Raw genomic sequence first — 23,054 nt, forward strand, 5'->3', positions numbered from 1 at the left:
AAGAACCCAGAAGTTATCCTGCTGCTAAACACTTTAAAGAAAACAACTGCAACCCTGATTTTCACAGCCATATTATGTTAAAGGTGAATTACATAAACAGATTCTGAAATCAGTAGTACCTATAATAGTCACCTATTCCAAGCTATGGAGTTCACAGGCAAAATATCTAATTTTTTTTTTGTATCATAACTGTCTCTTACAGTTCAGCCAAAGAAGATTCATCTTACAGTCCAGATTATTCTCAGTGCTATCCACTTAAAAGGACAAGAAGCAACAGCTACAAATTGAAATACAGGAAGTTACATTGAATTTTTGGTTTGGTTTTGCTTTTTTATTAAATAGGCGTGGTCAAACACAGGATCGAGTTGCCCAGAGAAGTTGTAGAGTTTCCATCCTTGAGGATACTCAAAACTCAACTGGACAAGGACCTAAGCAATCTGCTCCATTTGATCCTGATTCCAGCAGGGGGAGTGGACAAGATGAGCTATAGAAATTCCTTCCAATCTCCACTATTTTGTGACTATCGTTCTAGATTAGTAAGCAAGCCCTTACCTGGGTTTCATTGAAGTCTTCCATGATATAGCCAGCTCCTGCTCGCAGCTGCTGTGCTAAGTAATGTTTGTCATATGGAGTCACCTCTAAAAATTCTACAGCAGAAACAGAAAGTTCAATTTTTGGCTATAATCTATCTACTTATGTCCATACACTCCTCAGTCTAGAAAGCCCTCATACATACCAGTAAGCCCTTCTCCCAGGATTATCTACAGAAAACCTCTGGAAGACTCAAAAAAAAAAAAAAAAAAAAAAAAAAAGAGGCAGCGTGAAGGAACTGCAGCACTGTCCAAACTAGCCAAGTGAGCACCTTGTCACTTTTTTCATGCTGCAGTTCCATTGCCTGAAACGTGACCCTAGCAAAGGCAAACTGGAGCAATGCATTCATGCTTTCAAGTCCTATGTTTCCCAGCATTATCCCTTATCTCTGAAAACCTTTATTCTCATATTATGCTATTCTGAGACAGCCGATCTCACTAATTTTCACACCTTCCTTAACTTGCTCAGCAGCCCTATGATCGTCATTGCGGTTTGCTACATTTCAGGCTGCAGCTCCTCTAAAACAAAGACTGAGTCTTGGTCAGTCTGGTTCTTTCTGCAAAGGATTAAAGAGCAAGAGGGAAAAACAAGCACTCACACAAATGCCCGATCAGAGAGCATCTAGTGTTTTTCCTAAAGCCACAGCATTCCAGTTGGAAATGCAATAGGTAAGATTTGCCTCACCTTCTTCCTCCTCGCTACTCCCTGCAGGACCATCTGATGGCTTCTGGTGATTGACCAATTTGTCACTGGATGTTGCCATGGTGAGGAGAAAGGCATAGCCCAAAAAGAGGGTCTTATTGTGGGGCAAGGGTCCATGGTGGTCCTCTAGTACTGGGGGATCTACAGCATCCACGTCCTCACAGGTGCTTACAAACTCTCCGGCTCTTACAGCTCCTGCAGAGAGACAGAAGCACCGTAAGTCTCAAAAGTCAGGTTCAGCACAAAGACCCAGGGTAAGATCCAGGATGTGTTCAAATTCAGTTATTTTACCGGAGGAGAGAGGGAGGCAGGATTGGGTTAGGATTACGTTAGGATAGGTAGGGATCTTTTACGCTTCTGGATGCAACAAATCTTCAAATGAAAACGTGAATGACTAATGAGACAATGTTTGCCAGTCTATCAACATCCTGAAACAACACTTAATTGGTGCAAAGGGTCCTTTTAACAGCTAGGCATTTCAGGACTGAGTAAAAAGATAAGAAAGAGACACAAGAGAGAGGCAAATCACAACATTAAGGTCAAAACATTTCTAAAAGACAGAACTGAAAAGATGGCAGGTAAGTACTCAGACTATGCTAAAAATATCTCTGGCTGCTGAATCATAGAACCATAGGGTTGGAAGGGACCTCTGTAGGTCATCTAGTCCAACCCCCAATCCACCCAGGGAGAATCAGCCTCAAATCCTGTGGGGCAGGGCAAACAAGCAATTTAATCTACTTTTTCCTTACGGGAAGTGGAAGGATCAATTACAGAAATACCAGGGAGGAAAAAAAAACAGCTGAATGCAAGCTTAAGAGCAGAAAATAAGGTTCTCACCAGGCTTTATCATTGCTGATTTGCGGCCACGTTTAGCTGGGGATCTCTCATCTTCAGAAGCAACGAGCTTCCTTTTCCCAGATAGCGCGCCTGCTGGGGTGCGTGGACTCTCCTGCCCTTTACGAGTGGGAGTTGTGCTGCTGCTGGAAGTGCTGGGAGAACCAAGGTTACTACGTCGCTTCCGCTTCCCCTCCACAAGATTATCTGTAATATAGCACGCAGAGATTAATCACTGGCTGTCGCCTAACTTCAAGAGCTTTCACCCTACCTATATGTGCAGAGGTGGCTAAACTCAATAGTACCTAGAAGGTACACACTACCACCCTCGGACAGGGAAGAGCAAGAAAAAAAGATCTCTCGCCCGTGTATCTTTCTTCTCAAGCCACCTGTCTCTTTTCCTCTCAGTACTGCTGAAGGGTTTGTATCATAGCAGTGTAAATGAGCACAGCAAGCATCACTGTCCTAGAGGCAGGCCACTCTCCACAAACCAGTCCATACCACTAAGTCTCTGAGCAAGGCACAAAACAAGAAAAGTATCTCAAAGATCCCATTATAAAGTACCAAAAGCATTGCTGAATACCCAGAAAGATTTAAACATGGGTAATTCAGACCAGGAACTAGACGTATCTCAAAGCCACAAGACACAGAACAGCACAGCCAGCAGGTCAACAGCACCTCCTCTTACCAAGACTGATGTCAGCTGCTTTGGTCAGGGGGGTGACAGGTTCATAAGGCCCTAGCCCAAACTGCTCCCGGAGCTTATTTCCTTGTTCCAGAGACAAGATAACCGCCATTCGTTTGTACCACTTCCTCTGGCCTTCCTTTTCAATGCAATAGTATAGCTCTCCAGATTCCTTCCGGTGTCCCTTCACCACACCTGACAAGACAGAAAATAGCACCCGTTAACCAACTATACCCAGGCATCATGGGTATCCTGGACCAGCACCCATCTCCCACTGCGTTCAGCACCTCAGAAAACCCCAGGATGGAGCTCAAGCACTGCTCTTACCTGCACTAAAGTACTCATCCTCAGAGAGTGCGGTCACTTCAGTCTCCAGTGGAATAGGATCACAGAGTAAAATATCTTTTCCTAGCACATCACATTCATATCCATCATCAAAGAGCAGCTTATACTTTCCTGCACCAACATCTTGGGTAATCATCCCGGAATAGAAGTATCCATTTGAGGACCACTTCGCTACAACCCTGAGGCCCACAAAGCTGCTCCCAGAGGTTGAGTCTCCACAGTCCGAAGGACCGGTCACCACTTGTAATGGGATTTCTGGAGAGTCACTTCGACGTAAGGCACAGAAGCCAGAAGTGTCAGATTTCTCCCCTCCATCTGGCAGGCGAACTGGGCGAGTAGATGATTTCTCCTCAGGTGATGCTGTAGTTGAGAGATCCTCCACACCTGGCAGTCCAGCTGAATCTCTGTAGAAAAGAGAAGAGCAGTCACCAAAGGAAAAAAGATAAAAGCACACCCAGAAGGATCAGGAAAACCGGTTACTAAACAAAGAATACTTGGGCGAGATGCTTGCAGGTGCTGCTACACGCTATCATCAAAAACTAGCTCCTGAAACATTCAGGACTCCTTTTTCTCTGTCACATTAAGACAGCAGCTCCCCATTCTCTTCCTTGGCAATAAATGAAAGTTACAGTCTCCTTTTCCCAGGGTACCTTGTTCCTGTTGTTCGAGATGGTGGGCGGCCTCTTCTTCCTCGCCCACGAGGTGTCACAGGTGCTCTGCCACCCTGACGAGTGCCAGGCATAGAGTCCTCCTCTTCCTCACAAGGCAGTGCTCCTGTCTGGCTAACTCTGAGCGGAGATGCCGGCTGACCAGCTCCTTTCCTAGGGCTAAAGAATTTATGAGTTAATGGCTCTGAAGAGGGAAGCCAGCTCATTAGCATTCCCCCCCCCCCTTTTCTCTGTGATCGCACAACTGGTCAAGAAGTTTGCCTCATCAGTGCTAAACTGGCAAGAGCTCAAAGCAATGCCTCACAAGGAAACAAACTACTCCTTTAGGAAGGACAGATGTGAAAGCAAAGACTATCTCCTTATTTCTGTTCACCAAGCCACATCCTTCACAGAAAGTTCTTGGATTAGGGTCTACCCTGCTTCACACTCCACCCAAGCCAGCTGTTCACTTCCGCAAAATACGTTATTCCTTTCCCAAGGCTCTGCACATACCTTAATTTTCCTAAAACACCTCTGCCAACAGGTAAAGCAAAGTCTCCAGTTTCAGTCCCACACACTTTCCCTTTGACGGCTCCAGTTCCTCGCCCTGAGCTGCTGCTGCTGCTGTGTGTGGCAGAGTGACCACTGCTTGCTCCACTAGATGTACGGTGGAGGCTTGAGGCCTTAGATGAGAAGGAGCTGACATCACCAAGGTCCCCTGAGGTCAGGGACGAGCCCGCTGCAGTTCTAGAGGAGGATGTGTCAGTCTCACACTCCTGGCACTCCACTACAGGCTCCTCATTTTCCTTGAGAAAAAAAAAAAAAAAAAAAAAAAGGTTTGTCAAAGGTGACGCACTTTCCAGATGGAAGCTCCACAATTACCAGGCAAAAGCACAGCCAAGTTGAGAGCACCCTCATGAAACTGAAGCTAGCCATGCAGATTTGAGCCTGGACTGATCAATGGCAGGCAGCGCGTCTCTCGCTACAGGCTGTAGCTGCTCTGTACAAAGCAGTGACATGAAGAGATCAGTCAACAGGACAGAGCGTGGGTGGTATCAAATGAGGCTGGCTTTGAATAATTCCCACCCTTCGAGAGTGCAACAAACACATGAGACACCAGCAGCCTTTGGCTACTAATAATCCAAGATTATTGGATTATTACTGTTTCGGACAACTGGTCATTTGGAGCCATTACAGTTTTATGGATATAAAAATATGTACCTACAAAATAGTGATATCAAATCTTGGTAGACAAACTGGAAATGGTTACATGATTGTGATTACACAGCCTACGTAAGGACATCTCAGGAAACTTAATTCTCTATTTTAATGTTACAATAAGGAATTTCATGTGTAGTATCAGGTGTGAAAGTATAAGCTTTGCACTGAACTAATTTATCCTTTTGTGTTATTACTCATTGTAACAACACAGCGTAAGACTCTAACATTATTTACCTTTATAGCAGAACAGCAGTAACGTGTTATTGCTATCAGGCTGATAAGACTACCATGCACATCAAATCAGCATTTGTGAGCTATCTTTTGAGATTCCCTAAAGATTGTTTGATTAATGAATGGACATACACCAACACAAGTACACTAACTATAGGCTTGTTTATTTTCTAAGTTGCTTTTCGTAGACCTCTTATAGAACCTGGTCCACAGGACTCAAAAGAGTGTGGTTAAAAATGACAGTAAGCTGCAAAACAGGCTAAACTATCTTACATGTTTCAATTTTACAGGCAGAAGTGATTTTTGCCTACTAATAGAATTTCTGCCCATTCTGAAATCTCTCTATTCTGACAAAATGCCAAGAATTTTAAAGCAGTTGGATGCATAAAGTCTTTTGTTCAGTTCTTTGGGAAGGAAAAAAAAAAGTCAGTGCATCTTCAGATTACAGCAGTGGGGATGAGATATACCAGCAACAAATACACGGCTTTTGCCAGTGTCCTGGCTTAGCCCCAGCAGACAACTGAGCACCACGCGGCCGCTCGCTCACTGCCTCCAGGTGGGATGGGGGAGAGAATCGGAAGAGTAAAAGCGAGAAAACTAGTGGGTTGAGATAAAGACAGTTTAATAAGTAAAGCAAAACAAGGAATCCATTCCCTGCTCCCCAAGGGCAGGTGGGGGTTCAGCCATCTCCAGGAAAGCCGGGCTCCATCATGTGCAACGGTGACTTGGGAAGACAAACGCCATCACTCCAGATGTCCCCCCCCCCTCTCCCCTCTTCCCCAGCTTTATATACTGAGCAGGACATCCCATGGCATGGAATATCCCTCTGGACAGTTGGGGTCAGCTGTCCCGGCTGTGTCCCCCCCAACCCCTTTGCACCCCCAGCCCTTGCTGAAGGTGGGGTGAGGGGCAGAAAAGACCTTGAGGCTGTGTAAGTGCTGCTCAGCAGCAACGAGAACATCCCTGTTATCAGCACTGTTTCCAGTACAAATCCAAAACACATCCCCATACTAGCTACTGGGAAGAAAATTAACGCTACCCCAGCCAAACCAGCACAGCCACGCACTAAACGGTCCACATGTTTGTTCATGAAGAAAAGTCTGTCATCACAGCATGCCAACTTGTTCACTCATTTTCTGCAGCCTCAACACATTCTCATTTCAATTAATTTTATTTTTCAGCCAGCATATCATTACATTTAGCCCTGAAAACAGGAACTTACCTCAACTACCTTTCGTTCCACCTCTGCACCATTTATGTAGTAAACGTCTGTTATAACACGCGTAACAACAGTGCGCACTTCTCGAATAGTTCGCATGTGGCGATGCTGAACTCGGCCTTTCGGTGGGTGAAGAAGGTTAAATTCCTCCTCTCCCTGTATTAAACAGGAAAATTAAAACCAAAACAGACCACGATGAAAAGCAAGTAATTTCTGGGTAGAGCTAACCCTGCAGTACAGTTTCATCATATGATATTCAAGTACTGGGGTAGGGAACCTTTCAGCAACCCGTTACAAATTAGATGCAAGAACACAAGAGACCCTAAATAAGGGAGAACTGAACACATTTTGCTGACAGGTAGAGGAAGGGAAATCACAGCAGTCCAAGGAGGAAACAGCAAACTTGCTTAGCATGACTTCTGATACTCTCATTCAATGACTCTCAGACATACCACAGCAATGTTGCACTGCATATTTATGGCCCTGTTAATCTCACATTTCCCAAAGGACACACTATTCTTAAATTTAGAAGAGATAATTTTTCTAGCTTTTGTGCTTACAAGAAAACATACAAGCTGTAACTGCAAAGCAGTGATTCTTCTTGAGTCCGCAATACTTTCTGAAATACTAATTCAACGTCACTCCTCTTGTTAAAACATTTCTCTGGAGGAGCTCCCCCCTCGTGCGTTTATCCATTGACACTGGATGGAGTGGCAGAACAAGCAGTCCAAAGCTGGCTGGTGCAAAAACAGAAGGCATCTAACCATTCATTCAAAGTTTCATGCAACTCCCATCTCCATCCAACAAAAAGTGAAATTTTTTTTTTTTTTACAGTGTTAACTACATTTGGACACACACACATACAACATCCCACAAACAAACAAAATCTGTCATATTGTCCCACAAAATAAATATGAAGGCATTTACTTCCCAGACTTATGCTGCCCACTGAGTATTGCTACCTCAGCAGTTGTGGACAGTTGATACAGGAAAGCTTGTGACATTAACACTTTAAAGTGGTCTTTTCGCTTTTTTCAACAGAGAACCTACTGTTAGTAAATTTATTGGCTGAAGGGATGCTTTACTGTTCTAAAGCAGTAAAATTAAATACAGGCAGCCTTCATCCCACCTGACTGTGCAGAGAGTCCGTGTCCTCTCCAGATGCATTCACAGGCTTTTCCTCACTCTCCTCAGTTTGGACATTCGCATCTTGTCGCCCAGGTCTTTGCCCAGACATACTGGTTCCCACTTCCACCTGTCTACAGATTTCTTCTGACGTTTGTGTTGCTGTTGTAACAGTCGTTGGGGTAAAGAGACAGTCTTCTGTAGTTTGAATCCCTTTATTCTTGGTGTTTGCCCACCTCTCTTGGTTTTCATCAATTTTAACAGCTTTACTTGGTTTCTTCTGCATTCTTCTCCCCTCTTCTGTCGGAGTGCTTACAATATCAGTCTCCACAGACTCCCGATCCTCCGCACCAGAAGGTTGTTCATGGCAGTCCTGCAGCATCGTCTGAGGAATTAGGACCTGTCCACCACTGTCATCTGCCTCGTGCTGCTGGTACTGCCAACCACTGGGATTTTTATGTAATTCAGCATCTTCTTGTGTGCCAGGAAAACTGAACAGATTCCCCCTGCAAACCAGTTATAGAGATATCAAAATTACTGACTAAAAAAGCAAGACAATCAATATACCACCATTCAAGTGGAAGCACTATTGAAAAAAACAACCCTGTCAGTCTTTCAATTGCTTCTTAAGATTGCACAGAACTCAGTGAGTCTCAAATTATAAAATAACTTTTCAACATCTCTCAAGCGATTCACATGGTAGCACAAGAATGGCTGACCCCTGTAGAGGACTAGGTACTTTTCCAAATGCTAATAAAGCAACCTATACTCCACACTTCAGGCACCAACTATGCAACATGCTTCTGGAAGTCATGCCATCTTGAAGTTGCTACAGGCTGCTTTAGCACTTCGTTGCCTTGAAACTGGTCATCACAGCTAGCGAGAGAAGGCAGGGGCATAAACACAAAGGCTGTCTAATGTTCTCATTAAAATTTGTCTGCCCTGTCAAAAGCATTACCAGGTACTATATGGGACCATACACTGCGTCTTGCTAGAAGTATGTGTTTGGCTTCCCTCCTGTACTTGACGACTTCGAGGAGTGACTGTCTTCCTTTCTGTCTGTACGCTGCCCAGCACTGGCACTCCGTATTCATTACGGCCTTTAGCATAACTGTTCAACGCTCTTGAAATACAGGTTAATCTTTCTCCATAGACCAAGACCTCACTGCCCCGTCAAAAGAGAATGGAAGACACTGAAGAAGCAGATTTCTGCACCTGGTACTCCAGCCAGCACCCTTATCACCACAAGATATGCAGCAGCACGGTCCTTTTCAAAGCAACCAGTGACAGCAAAAATTGATGGACTTGGAAGGGAGACGATAGCAGGAACAGTAACAAACACAATAGGTAAAAAGATCTTGGAACAGAAGAAAAGGTATTTTAAACAGGTGTAAGTATGATCTCAGCCTCTCAAGCCCCAGGTTTTACCAAAGAATCCTAGCCATCTGGAATCACATCGCTGCTCAGTCAAAAAACTAAGTCCGATTACCATGTGAGATACAAACACACAGTACGTATTATACTTACCCCGCTGTCCCCAACCTTCTAAGTCACCCAAAGACAATGACTTAGTGCAATTTCTTTGATGTAGAAAAAGCACATGTGCATATAAATCCAACCAGGACTGGCAGGCAAAGACAGTGAGGAGTTACCTAAACGGAGAAGTGGAAAGACCATGACCTCTGGCCTCATCCTCTCGACGAACTTCACAGACACGACTAAACACAGATGATGCTTTCTGGGAGCTAGCAGTGCAGATTTAAAACAAACAAACAAAAAAGCATCAGGGAGTGAGAAAATCCCTTATACAGCAAAACAAGAGTTCTCTAGCCCCTTGAGAAAACAACAACGGGTACCGAACTTGTTGACCCTCTACAGCCACAGAATGAGTGAGAGGGTCAGTCTCAAAGGTCAAGAAACAAGCTGCAATTGCATAAGCCTTTCTGTCGTTTCTGCAGACAACGTAACAGTCAAGAGCAACGTAACAACTCCAGGAAATGTAGTGTGGAAAACTGCAGCGCCATCAGGAGTTTCACCATCTACTATCTCTGGTACCCACCAGTGGACACAGTTAGACCATTTATGGCTTGCTTCTCAGAATTTTCATGACACCGCAAAAATACTGGGAATGACAGTCATAAAGCAGACCCTGAGAGATCAAGTTCAACCTATATCTACAAAGGCAACCCATCCTCAACCAGTGAGGAATGACTGCCACCCATCCTCAGCACCGAGGCATTATTACCATCCAGCATGCAATCCTGTGACAAGAGATATCGAGTTCATTTCAAAGTTTTCTCACTGTTTCAAACCATTATACTTCACTTAGATGACTACAGGCCACTACGTTCTGACTCACATGCTTATGAGTACTTACAAACCATACACCCTAAAAGCTAAAATCAAGCAATGCTAGGCATTAAATGTGAGACATGACAGATATATATAAATCAAAAGACCAAGGGAGTAACGTGTGTTTTGGTCAACACGTTAAACTGTGATTTCAGTATATCGTTGACTTGCTTATATTTCTATCAGCTTCATGTCAAAACAGAATTCTTTTTCAGAACAACTCTGAGATTCTCTGCAGAAAACTGCACAATAAGGAAAGAAAGCAGAAAAACATGTATTTGGAATTTAAGACGTGGATACGGCAGACTCGCATTCCAGACTGCACAAGACATCAATTTCTATTTTGATTACAATCCGGAGGCAAAAAGCTGACATTAATAGGAAGCACAAAGCCTGTAGTGAAAGAGCAGATGAAGCACCCACCTTGCCTATGCACTTAAAACCTGCTCCGAGAGCTAAGGAGTTACTGTCGTGGCTACTGCTAAAAGCGTTCCCTGCTTCTGTGGTTTTTTGTGTTTGGTTTTTTTTTCCCCTGCTGGTGGTAATGAGCAGAAAAAGGATCTACCCAGACCTTCCTATTAACTCTGCGCAGCAACAAACCCAGTTACCTGGCAGCAGCCCCAGCAGCAGCAGAGAATCCATCTTTCCTGTCACTGGCTGTAGGCTCTGAAACAAGAATGAAGGGAAGGACGGTATCAGTGTCACCTAACAGACTCTCCTGCCTCAGCCCTCCACGCTCAGCGAGGAGAGAGGCTGAGTAACGCTGAACACAGGGTGCCCAGGCCTCCCCACCCAACTTCTCGTCACGGACCCGAGTTTCTACAAGTTTCGTACTTTTAGACTGAATGTCACTGTTCTGATTAAAATGCTGTCAAACTTTTTTGTCCAGATTATACTTTTAAAATATTTTCTCTCCCAATATAATCAAACTCCAGTTCCTGTCCTGTGACGCTGATGCTGTACATCAGAGTTTTTAATCTGCTGGAAATACCTTTCCTCACAACAGAGGCCTGCCCTCACACTCCATCCTTGCTTAGAGCATTGCAGAAACAGAGACCAAAAAGAAAAACCAGAAAAATCACAGAGAATCAGAGACTGTGTCAGGGAATGCCACAAAGAGGCTGTGAGTTAGGGCTGAGATCTAGGAGGACCTCTTCGAGGTTTCATCCTCTTACTTTCCAAGCTGAATGGCAGGGAATCCTCACTCCCGTCATTCACAGGGGTAACAAGGTTCATTCGCAGAGAGAGTTTTGCATCAGCCTCAGGAACCCCACAAGAATCTCCTTTCTCGCACACGTCTGACACATCTGCTGATACCATTGCACTTTCCACAGTGACATTGTTGGTCTCCATCGTGCCCTCTGCTGTAACATCACTAGTTGTTATAGTGCTGTCCGGGCAACTGTCATCCACTGAAAATAGGAACACAAAAAAAAGTAAACCAAAAAATAGCTACTGTCATTCACATTGCTGGGGTTCAGGTCCCGGTTCTGTTTTGGAGATGCTTCACTGCATGTATTATCAATAACAGTGCAGTGGTGGAAATTCCTACCTAGAGTTCTGAAGCATGAAAGTTCTGTAGTACAGATATCATCCTCAGCTTGGGACAGAATATTTTACTATTACCCAAGCAGAAACGCACGCTTCCTTTCATCCAGCAAATGCAGGGTGGTGTTTTGTGAACCCAGCAGAGAGAGTCCTGCTAAAAGATGATGAATACTGGGAACAATCTTCTTTTAGTCTAAGCTCTTTCACTGCTCAGAGGGGTCTTTTGCATTCTTTAATGGAGTTGCATGTGGGAACGCAGTGAGTACAAGGAAGAAACGTTCGATACCACCCCATAGCCAGGGAGCAAACACCTTCACTAGAGACTGAGGAGAGAACATAAGAAGGAAAGCGTGGAGAAGGGACGAGCTCTTCCCAAAGAACAGCAGTGGGTTTTGCCAAGGTAAGTTTGAGTTATCCCATCAGATCCCACATCAAGAATCAAAACTTCCAAACAGGCTTTCACTGCAGAACGGAGCCATTCGGGTCAAACTCACCAATTGGTGTGCTGTGTCTTCTGGGTCCCATTTTAAGCTGCCCAATAAGAGGTGGTGTTATGCTGGTCAGGGGCTGAATGACATCACCCTCCTTTGGCAAAGTAAAATGAAATGGGGTTCCTAGAAGACAGAGAGCGCCAGGATTAGTAGTGTGAGGGGACTAGTTTTGTTACAATACCAAAAGGACAGGTTCACTGTCCTGTGGAAACAGGGAAAAGCATAACCCTGGTGCTGTCCTGTACAAAACCCCCTGAACAGCTACTGGTTTCAGTAACTGATCTTCCTCATATTTTGTGTGGAAAGTTTCTCTCAGTGAAAATCTGGGCTGCGGTCAACTTGATGCTGCTGTCCCCAGGTGCTAGATAAAAGCGAGACTAAATATCCTGACAAGAACAGGACTTTTACAGAATGCAGCTTTGCTTCAGAAGTGCTCAGGATTTTCCACTGAAAAGGGAGATGAGGCCAGAAGCAGAAACAAAGGCTAGGACAGAAGTGAATTGGCAGAGGTATATGTTGCCTGAATTAATAACCTGAAACTTACACAGAATGATGCTTAGTATCAAACAGCCTTGGATAAAAGTTTAGCAGATATACTTCAGATAGCCACCTATGAGCCTGAATAATTAGTAGCTGTCAAATAAGGGTTAGGTGATGACAGCAGAAACTTGCCTGGAAAGTAAGCCTGAAGAGAAGTAACAGATACCGCAGTTTCATAACCGGCTGCAGGCTGCCACCAGAAGGGCTGGCCCCGTCCTCCCCAGTACTTCTGCCCCTTCTGGTGCAGTCTCCAGCACGGAGGGTCTGCAGGGCCTCCCAGCCAAGGTAGCCTAACACATCAGGGAAACTGTGCCTTTCTGGATTTACCATGTGCAGAACTTGCAGGATTTAACAGGTAAAACACATTCAAAACATAGTAAAATGCTCCTCCTTTTGTCTCACCCCATACCATTTATTTGCAAACCTTCAACATCGCCCATCAGTAATTTGCAGGCTGCATTCTTTCCAAATTGCACAGAAGTATTTAACAAAACTAACAGAATAACCCTCTCCTCCCCGCACTGAGGTCAAAATAGGTTTTCATAATTTTTGTCACTATCTTTCTTTGTCCCTTTTTCCTAAAACTGTATTTGTTCTTTGGATTTCCTTCAAGATATTACTTGAATAATGCAAGTCACAATTTACACAACTCCCGAATTTTAAGAAGCATGTATTAAAAAAAAGACCCAAAACTAAACAGTATTGGAAAATTGTTAGTTAAGGTCATGAGATCACAAATTCAAGTTACTTGAAGAGCTAGTTCTCAATATTCAGATCCAATTCTTAGTTACAGCCAGATGCAGTGCATCATTCTTCAGTTACACAAGTCGCTGACATATGATTTACACAACTACCTTGTGGCAAATGAAACCGTAAATACATGACAAGGACACGACACCCTCACAGAAAAAAAATCCAACCAGTGAAAAGCTATCTACAGCGCATTTGAAAACTTTCAAAGCCACCACTTGCCCAACTGTCACAAGTTTTAAAGATACGGTTCAGCAACTGCAGTGTCCTTGAGATCAACCTAAGGACTTCAGTGCATTCTTGGAGGGGGGAGGTATTTCACAGTGCAATGTTACTCACCCTTCAGGGGTACACCACATATCGAAAGGCCAACTACCATTCCTCACAAACAGCTTATGAATGCCTGTCATATCTTGACCTATAGGAGATCTCCATTTAAAAAGCCTTTTATTTAAAAACTGAAGTCTTTAGAAACTCCACTGAATTTTGATTGCTTTAGCTACCACAGTCCGTTCTAGCCTACAAATCCCCATTTAGCAGGCTAATAACAAGTGATCAAAAGAATTTATGAAATGATCAGCCTGCATTTTAATAAGAGATAATCTAGTTACTAAACCAACAGATACCATTGGAGAAAGCAAAGAAGCTTTCACACTCACAAGACCTGAAAAAATGCATACGCCTGAAAGCTTAATTGCTTTCACGTAACTGCATCAACTGTTGTAAAAACGAAAGAAGGTTAATTCTCTCTACACGCTTTTCTTACGTCCTTAATACCATCACCCTAAAACATTTCCTTTTATCTTTCAGCATCAAAAGACTGGGTCTTTCTTTGGCCCACTTAGTCTCTCTCAAGTTTGCTTAGTGCTAAGGTATCAAAACTTTCATTTGCTCGGGTAATGCTTTCACGGGGAGAGCTGGGTGTCTCTGGCACAGCGCAGATGGCAACCACCAGCATAGCACAAAACTGCACCCTCGCACGGGAAGGAGGCAAAGGAATCTCCCGACTCCGAGTCAAACTAAGTGAAGCAGAGATATCATCCTCTTCTCTAGGTGAAACGATAAGTCCCACTGCCTTTTCTGCATACTGTGGTACTTCTTGCACACTGCTACGACATGGATGGCCAGCCTGCAGCCCACGCAGTTCAAGCGCAGCTCCCTCTGCTCTACCTCTTCTCTCCTACCCATCAGCTCTACAAGGGACGTGGCACATCCGCCGTGGCTCTCAGCCATGTGAACATCTGCAGAGGAGGCCAGCAGTCGTGGACAGCCTGTGCATACAGAAGGGAGGGGAAAAAAACCCCAAACCACCACCCTAAAGAACCCCATGCCTTTTATTCATGAACTTTTGCTTTCTCTTTCTAAACACCCTTTCTTAGCTCTGTTCTTAACTCACTAGCACAACTATTTAATAGAAGGACAAAAATTACAATAGGTAATTCCTATCTAGCTGTGATATAACTAAAAGACCCCATTAGAAAATAAGAAAATAAGCAACAGCTTTACTTAATCTTCCAGATTAAGAATCATCGCTCTAGCCAGGCCTGAGGCAATGTTAAAAAAATTTAAGAGCTTGACAACACAGCTCTTAATTATTCTAATATAAATACTTTTTATTTAACCTGGTGTGTTTAAGCTTCATCATAACTATGTTAACTGCACTGCTTATCTGTTTCTTCTTTATTTTATATTACCAATAAAAAGAAAATTTTCTGAATAAGGCTTTGTATGCACAAAATTGTGCAATCTACAAAAAAGATTTCACGGACAACCACAACTTCTATAAACTCCATGGAGTCCTAGAAAAAGACTGTATCTTAAGAATACTGTATCTAAAACTTCATAATTCAACCTCACATTAAATAACACTTGAGCTCCTGCAATCTTTGCACCTCCCTAATAGACTCAATAGAAGGGAAATAGATTTTCTGATACTAATAACAAGTTCCTTCATTTTTGCCACATGCCATTTTCTACATAAAATTGAAGTTCTTAAAGTTTTCAGAATTAGGGGTATCAGATGAAACGAATACCCGGTGACACAGAGCTGGTTTTTTACCCAGTATATAATCTAAGCTGACAAACTTCCTAATGCAGGAAGCTTTGAAGCCTAAAAGTTTACAGAGCTTCAAAAAAAAAACCCCAAAATCATGCATGGCAATTCCATGGTGGGGGAGAAAAAACACACCTATCCAAGATAACAAAAACCAAAGACTCAGCACGTTCCTAAACCATACTTTCCCTGGCGGTGAACGAAAGACTTCAGAAGTATCTCCCTGCTGCATTTTTGTCCTTATCCTCAGCCATATGCATCTGCCATTCAATACTGGGGGAACTTGTATACCAACTTGGACTGATGCAGTATAACCGCTCTTCTGACTGATGCAGCATCTCAATTCACAGAGACCACGACTGTCAGTCTTCAGCTCAGAGTTATCACAAAGGCACAATGACCTATTGCAGCCCCTAAGTGGGAAAGATTGAAAAAATCCCACTCCAACAACAACAACAGTGGCAACAGAATAATCTAACACTAACAAAGAAGGCGGTCTTCTTGGTTCACAGAGTATCTCAAAACATGATGATTCAGATTTTGCCTGCAGTCTCCAAAATCTGTCACTGAAGCTTCTTCTTTTTCTAATTTGAAAAATACTGCATGATTCAATCGTACCACTTATAAACGCTTCCCCTAAATATCATTAGAGAGGCAGCCTAGATACAATGTTGCTTTGGATACAATGTTTAGACACATCTAAATAAGGCAAACTAAGAACTTAAATCTGAAATTGATGACACTAATGTCTGGATTGACAAAACAACTCACTGAATTGCCTCCAGCACATTACTTGCTTAGCACCAGTTCCCTAAGCCAACAAAGCCTCTACTGTCAGAGAATGCACTAAATTAAAAAAAAAAAACAAACAAAACAAACCCCAAACCCACACACATTGCATTTTTGGCCAACTGAAATACTTTACTTTCACGCTTAACAATGAAGCGTTTTGCTGTAACGTTCTGAAAGAACATGATGGTCACTAGTTATGGGATGTTAAAGAATGCAAAACCAAAAGAGCTCCCACACATCTGACTGGTCCTACCGCATTCAGAAAAAAGGGTGCAAAAGTTACATCATTTAAATTGCCACAACAGCTGGTATATTAAGCAGTGCTCAACAGTACAGATTAATTCATATTGAGTTTTTAATAAACGAAGAAGATATCAGAACGCCTAAAGTATGGGAATTTTTACATGACTAAACCATATACTTAGCTCAAAATAAAGTAACCATTGCAGAAGTTGTTCTCCGATGTCAGTGATATTAAAAAGCTGTGGCCACAAGGATCCATACTCCTTGAAAATAATTTGAACTTTATTGTGCTTTAAAATAGGTCAAGAGATACCTTTAGCAAAGTCTAGTTTGAAAACTGCGATTACCTTTTGCTGGAAGTCTCTCCAAAACTGATGACCTGCAGAAGCATTCAAATCTCTTTTCCACACCTCGCTGTAATCTAACTTCTACAGGTATCAATATTTACCTGTCATTCTTACCTTACAACGTAAGACACTACCTTCATCCTACTTCTTAGCGTCTCGAGATTCTTCTCAACAGCCAATTCCATACTATTAAATGGTTATCTTTCTCAAACTTGTCAGCAAATTATATTAAAAACACACGTAAGTATTACGCTCAATCCCTCTTCATCCAAGTCTCCATCTAGCACTTCAAAGTCATCTCACCTACTTCTGTTCAGACATAAAGAAGAAAGCTCTTCATCTTGCTCCTTTTTGAAATCTGCCATTTTGACCTTTCCAAACAGGATCACATGTTCCAGAAGTCAGCACGGTTCAAGGTCACAAGAACTGAAGAAAAGGGGAGGGAACCACATAAGAACAAGCTCTAAAGGCTTTCAGGAAGAAACAGCCAAAGCTGCCATAACCGGCAGTAAGGATCAGTTTGTAACTGGAAAAATTAAACAAGTAGTTCAGAATACAGTAATAAAAAATATTGGACTTGTGAGACTGATGTGAGAAGTTTTGAAGAAATGTACAGGTCTCGGAAAAAAACCCAAATATAAACCGGCAGAGAAAATAAGGGATGTCCCTCACTGACGAAGAATAGAGAATTATTCAGACTGGTTATTAACTGAGTACATAAAGGAAAAAAAAAGGCGGAGTGTTAGGAAATGTTTTCTTTAAGCAGTGTATCTTACACTAATTTCTCAAAAGGAAAAACTAGAGAACATAATCACTTGAACAAAGCTCTGCAGAACAGACTACAGGGCTATATAACAATACCATGACCTTTGTGTCATAAGAGACATTCTACCTAGCCCACAGTTTTCCAAGTTCCACAAATCAAAATCACAGACTGGTCAATCTGAATCTATCAGATGGTTCACAAACATCTTCCCAGCTAGACATCTCATTTAATTCTCATAGCACTGCACAATTCTATTGATTTTCCATTGCACTCCACTGAAGGACTTAGATAATTCACAGAGCATAAGTTACCTAGCAAAACAGTGTAAAGAGTTAAATAAACCTCTACTAACATACTGGTCTGTTCAGCAGATGTAAAGACAACCATCACCTATTGACAACTACTGTTTTCAGACCCTCAACTTTCATAATCACCAACTTCAGCAGACTTAAAGTCACCTACCGCCATCATAAGAAGGGGGAAACTCTCACTCTCTGCAGTTTAATGAAAGACTACATAGCTCTCAAAAATGTGTACCGTTCAAGGCAAAGCTCTAGTAAAACTTTGTTTTCTATAATTTTCTCATTTGAGGAGTATAGAACTCCATTTTAAAATGAAGCCAACTAAGAGGCAAAAACTCCACAAAACTCAGATATAGCATCCCACATTTCTTGTATAACTACACAACTGCATGTTAAGGGATTTCAACGCATCATGACAATACCTGCCGAGAGACAGCTTACACGCGAGTGAAAAGCCATTCTACTTTAAAACAATCTCAAGATAAATTTGCTGTATGTAGCTCAAAGCTGCTCTACACTCCCCCACAAAGAAAATTCTCCTCTAAGAATGAAAAAAAGAAAAAAAAAGTAAGGAGACCTACAAGAGGGAAAGTACAGATTACCACACACCCTTTTCCTTTCAAGGACACTACCGTTGCTGCTTCCAGGGGGGGAAAAAAAGTTACAAATATCCCTGAGTATTGCCAAAGTCACAACATTCTGAGTTCTGAAAGCTGCTCTGCATTTCTGCCATAAAACAGCAAGTGTTAGGAACAAGAATTACCTTATCATTCTTACCTGCAGTAGTGTGACAAAGGGGAAAAAAGTAAAGGCATGTTACGCATGTAACACCGTAACTTGTAGTGCTGCTCTGAAGACACCGTTCAACATGCATCCAAGATCAGTGCTCCCTAAAAACACTGAGGATTGTACACAGCTGTCCTTGGCATTATTCAAAATATATACCTGTGAAATACTAACCTAAATTCACTTACCACTGGAAGGGCTGGGGGATTTAGCTGTTGCCTTCTCCGATGGCTGCATCTGCTCTTCTTGCTCCAGGTTCCTCGTCGTTACAGTGTCCTCCACATTCTCTGGCACCCGATTCTCCTGCTGAGTCACCAGCATGTCAACCCCTCTCTCTTGAAGTGGTGACTGATTCCCTATTATCGTTATCTGTCCTAATTCTGAACAACCTGGATGTTTTTTGTCACACACCACCACCTCCAATGGAATGTCACTCTTTAGCTTAGGAAACAAATTGTTGTGCTGTTCCAGAAACTCCCCTACAGAAGGCTTAGATAAAACTTTATCGAGCTTTGGCATGTTTTCCAATGAAGCCTTAAAGGACAGTTTATCCATACTATTTGCGTCTCCAGTGCCAGAAGTACAACCTTTTGAAGTTTCTTTTCCCTGGCTCTCTGGTCCAATCTCTTCTAATTCTTGGGCCTGATCAGACAATTTTTTGCTATTTTTACAAGAATCATCAGCAAATTCCACTTCCATATCTTCATGACACTGTACTTCCCTTTCAAGAATAAGCCTCTGTGAAAGGCACCCAACTTCATCTATTTGCTTCTCTCTTACTTGCAGCTTTTCTTCTTGTTCTTCACATTGAGTCTCAGGAACTGCCTCAGGTTCAGAAGTCTCTTCCAATGGACAATCCTCAGACTGTGCTTCTCTACCCTGAGCATATGACGAAGTCTCAGGCAGAACAGACTGACCTGCAGCAGCCTGACTTCCAGAAATACACTCAATCTCCTGATGAGCTGTAGGAGCTAATGACGCATCTCCTGCTACATCTGCACTAACTAACTGCATTACAGGCTTTCCTGCAGCCTGTAAATCATCCTTTTTTGCTTTTTCACAGTTTTCAGAGAGGGCTTGATCACCTGCATCCAGGCTCAGTTTTATGCTGTCATTCTTCACAGAACAGAGTCTCAAGTTTGAGGCCTCGCATCCAGAAACTCTCTCTACCTGCGTGGTTTCGCTCTCTTGGCCCATATTCAGAGAGCCTGAACTGAGGTCTGTGTTTGTGGGCTGGCTACACTCACTTGCAGAAAGCATCAGCTTACAGGACTCAGGAGGCTGTGACACAGAGTCACCTGTAGGCATCTTTGACAAAGCATCTGTGGAACCAGAGAGATCTCCCGGTAAGCATAAATGGGTTAAAGCACCAGCTTTTTCTTCTCCTTCAGGCTTCTTCTCTGGGCTCTGAGTTGGAATAAAGATATCCTAAAATGAAAAAAGTGGGACATGGAGCATCAGGGCATCCTGGGTAGGACTGTTTATTTGTTATTCCAAGAACGTTACACTGGATTATGGAGCACAGCAAGCTCAGCACAAAGCTACAAATAAAAAAAACCTCCAAACTTCCCCCCCTCCATTTGTATAAGTCATAATTGCCCCGTTCGTGCTGAGAAAAATTATCACCACCCATTACTTTTTAGTACCTCTGTGGCAAAGTCAGACAGAATCCCTGGTACACCTCTCTCACTACCAAATCATGAGGTACAGGTCAAGTATTGCAAATTAGTATCTATTTTTAGTCAAAAAGGTTCTGGGAAGATTCTCTGGAGGAATCTATTATATTAGCATGAAAGCCGCTTTCAACTAAGGAGAAGCCCTGCTTCAACTACTGGTCTCTAGTACAACCTTACTATTTTCTGCCTGAAGTTGATGAAATTTGTAATTTTAAGCTATAAAGCCACCAACTGTCTGCTAAAACCATTTCAACTGTCTGCAATAACTTCCAGAATCAAAAAGCACAAAGGAAACAACAGATAATAAGAATAAGCAACTTGAAAAATGCAGTAAATGAAGTCTAGCCTTGTAGAAGAATACAAATGATTCATTACAAAACAGCTTCACTTTCTCTATGACAAATGATGTTAAGGTCTCTCCTGATAAAAGTCTAATTTATGACACAGTTTGAAATGCAGTATGCCCAGTTCAGCATCAGAAAGCAGTAGCCTTTCAAAGAGAGAAAGGAAAAAAAGCAGCACAAAAAAGGCTTCTAGCACAGATTAAAAAGACAACAAATATTATGTTCAGTAACTCACTATGCCCTCTTAAGCTGTTCCACATTTTCTCTGCAGGATAAACTGCCACACAGTATGATCAACATAGAACTGCGACTGGGGGGAACAGGGAAGCTCATGAGATCCAGCTTATTAGGGAAGCTCAACACAGAAGCAGGGAGGTTGACTGAAACACATATCTTCTCCAACAGCGGTATAAAAACCTCTGAAAAGATATCTACATGAGCCCTTACATGAGAGAACTCTGGTTGTGATGGTATAGGAACAGATCCAGGAAAGAAGGCCGGGGCACTCTGGGACACTGGAGTTGAAACCTGTGGTAGGACAAGAGGTCCTGGTGGGACACATGGGATGGCCACCTCCAGTAGCGTATCTCCTCTCTGCTTCTGCATCAGCTCTCTTCCTTCTGCAGGGATAGATACATCCATCTGTTCATCTGGTTTGAAAGAGCAGAAAATACATTACTAGCAAATTTGACCTCTGGTCATACCTAAAGTTTCCATCATTCTATTAAAAGACTTGTCTTCAGTGGTGTATACGACTTTCTCATACTTTAATGGGTGAATCTAAAATCTTCTCTCCAGGTGAATTCTCTTTTTTTTTTGTTCTTTAGGGGGGAGGGGGAGGCGTCATCAACAAAAACATCCCTATCCTTAAAAGTGGGGGGGCGGGGGGAAGGAAGTGTTTTGTTCAGAATTCATATAATTATTTTGCTACAGGTCTAGAACTTCTACAATTAGAAAGAGATATCTGAAATTCATAAAAAACATTTCCCCAAGTTTTTTTTTTTACCCCTTTTGCTATCTTCATTAAAATGCAATCAGATTCAGACCCTGACTAACAAAATATCTATTCTAAAAGTATTTCATATTTTGTAACAGGAATCTCACAGAAAAGAATGTTGATTTTGTACCATATTAAAAGTCTGCATAGATGGATATCTTATCCCTGATGGCAAATGGGTACTTAGAGAAAACGTATAAGAATCGAGGTATCATATAGAACAATCCCTCTTTGGAATGGTGTTCCAGAATAAACACATGCAACATACAAAAACTTTTTAAAATATTGTCCAAGTCATCCAAGTTAAAGTAGAATAACTACTATGATGCAGTCCTCCTCTGTCCTTTCTATTGCCCCAACAGCATACACTTAATACAGATACCTGATGCCTGCCTATAGCAAGAATGGCTTGTCCCTAAGAAAGAAGGACAATTGCAAGCAGCAATTTGTACCCCATACTAAGGGCTTCCCATCTTTCAAGTGAAGGGGAGCTAGGCGACAGTACTAATTTTAGTATGATAGCTATGCAGAAAAACATTGACAGCACATCAGCATCTGACTCAAATACAGATCTCTCTTCACCTAACTCTTTCAGTGTTCTCAATCCTGCTTTACTCTTTAACTATAATTTTAGCAGGTTTTGAAAAGGCTGCACGCTCAGACTAAACCACAGGGCAGAGAAACACAACCACAGACCCATATGCAGAAAATTTTACCTTTTGCTTGCTCCTGTTCAGTAGGACTGCTGGGGACAAGTGCATTGCATCCAAAGGCAACAGGGGCAGGAGTAACTAGGCCCGAAGAGACACTGCAGACCGAGAAAAAGGGAACATGGAAAAGAAGAGAATGCATCACCAGAAAATGCATTAACTTCTCCCCAAACGTAGCTCCAGCTTGCCACAACAGGAGCCTTCTCATAAAAGGAGAGTGTCAGGTGTTCACCAGCAAGGGACTTGGGAAATGGCCATTGACCACATGGGCATCATGAGTTCATTTCATCGCAAAATAAAGGCATGCCCCTCTCACAGTGCAAAATTGAAACACTGATTGCTTAAAAGCAGGCACAAGCCTGAGAATAAAGAAAAGAAAGGTGGAAACGCAGTATTGCAGTGAGGCTATTGCAATAGTTTGGGGACTTTTTGCTTACATGGAATGACTTTCCTGTACAAGGGATCCCTGTCCAGAGAGCTGCAGCAGTTGCAGGCTGCGGGCAGGGGTGCACGCCAGAGAACTTCCCTCTTCCACCTTGGTAATCAGACAGCTGCTCCCTGCAGCGGTTTTGAACAAAAGGAAATGGGATTAGGAATTTGGCCAATAACCAAGCTCATCAGAAAATTCTGAGGAATGATACTGACGCTCTGCACAGTTACTTCTCAGGTAGGCAAGGACAAGCTGCTTTTCACACAGACTTGGAGAAGGACTGCACACAAGAGTTCAGTATGTGAAATGTGAGCATAACATAGTTAA

The 23,054-nt window shown here is 42.6% G+C and overlaps 1 protein-coding gene across 7 annotated transcripts in view; it reads right to left on the minus strand.

Moving 5' to 3' along the window:
- Window positions 1-23,054, minus strand: part of TP53BP1 (tumor protein p53 binding protein 1) — a 34,130-nt gene that overhangs the window by 2,398 nt on the left and 8,678 nt on the right. For 4 of the 7 annotated variants that reach the window (XR_008468384.1, XM_054214004.1, XM_054214003.1 and 1 more), the window contains exons 7-23: window positions 22,735-22,855; window positions 22,304-22,395; window positions 21,038-21,240; window positions 18,759-19,998; window positions 11,995-12,114; window positions 11,128-11,364; window positions 10,561-10,618; window positions 9,253-9,345; window positions 7,605-8,106; window positions 6,479-6,631; window positions 4,318-4,610; window positions 3,808-3,984; window positions 3,140-3,561; window positions 2,816-3,007; window positions 2,131-2,334; window positions 1,276-1,488; window positions 553-647 (exon numbers count right to left, since the gene is read on the minus strand). Coding sequence is in view for 6 of the 7 variants with exons in the window: in XM_054214004.1 (XP_054069979.1) it covers window positions 553-647; window positions 1,276-1,488; window positions 2,131-2,334; window positions 2,816-3,007; window positions 3,140-3,561; window positions 3,808-3,984; window positions 4,318-4,610; window positions 6,479-6,631; window positions 7,605-8,106; window positions 9,253-9,345; window positions 10,561-10,618; window positions 11,128-11,364; window positions 11,995-12,114; window positions 18,759-19,998; window positions 21,038-21,240; window positions 22,304-22,395; window positions 22,735-22,855 (4,415 nt within the window). In the remaining variant the exon portion in view is untranslated. Of the gene's footprint in view, window positions 1-552; window positions 648-1,275; window positions 1,489-2,130; window positions 2,335-2,815; window positions 3,008-3,139; window positions 3,562-3,807; window positions 3,985-4,317; window positions 4,611-6,478; window positions 6,632-7,604; window positions 8,107-9,252; window positions 9,346-10,560; window positions 10,619-11,127; window positions 11,365-11,994; window positions 12,115-17,019; window positions 17,122-18,758; window positions 19,999-21,037; window positions 21,241-22,303; window positions 22,396-22,734; window positions 22,856-23,054 lie in introns of those variants that run through there. The other 3 variants (XM_054214006.1, XM_054214007.1, XM_054214009.1) reach the window with 3 other exon arrangements.

The sequence above is a fragment of the Rissa tridactyla genome, chromosome 9 (assembly GCF_028500815.1).
Source record: "Rissa tridactyla isolate bRisTri1 chromosome 9, bRisTri1.patW.cur.20221130, whole genome shotgun sequence".
Taxonomy (NCBI): domain Eukaryota; kingdom Metazoa; phylum Chordata; class Aves; order Charadriiformes; family Laridae; genus Rissa; species Rissa tridactyla.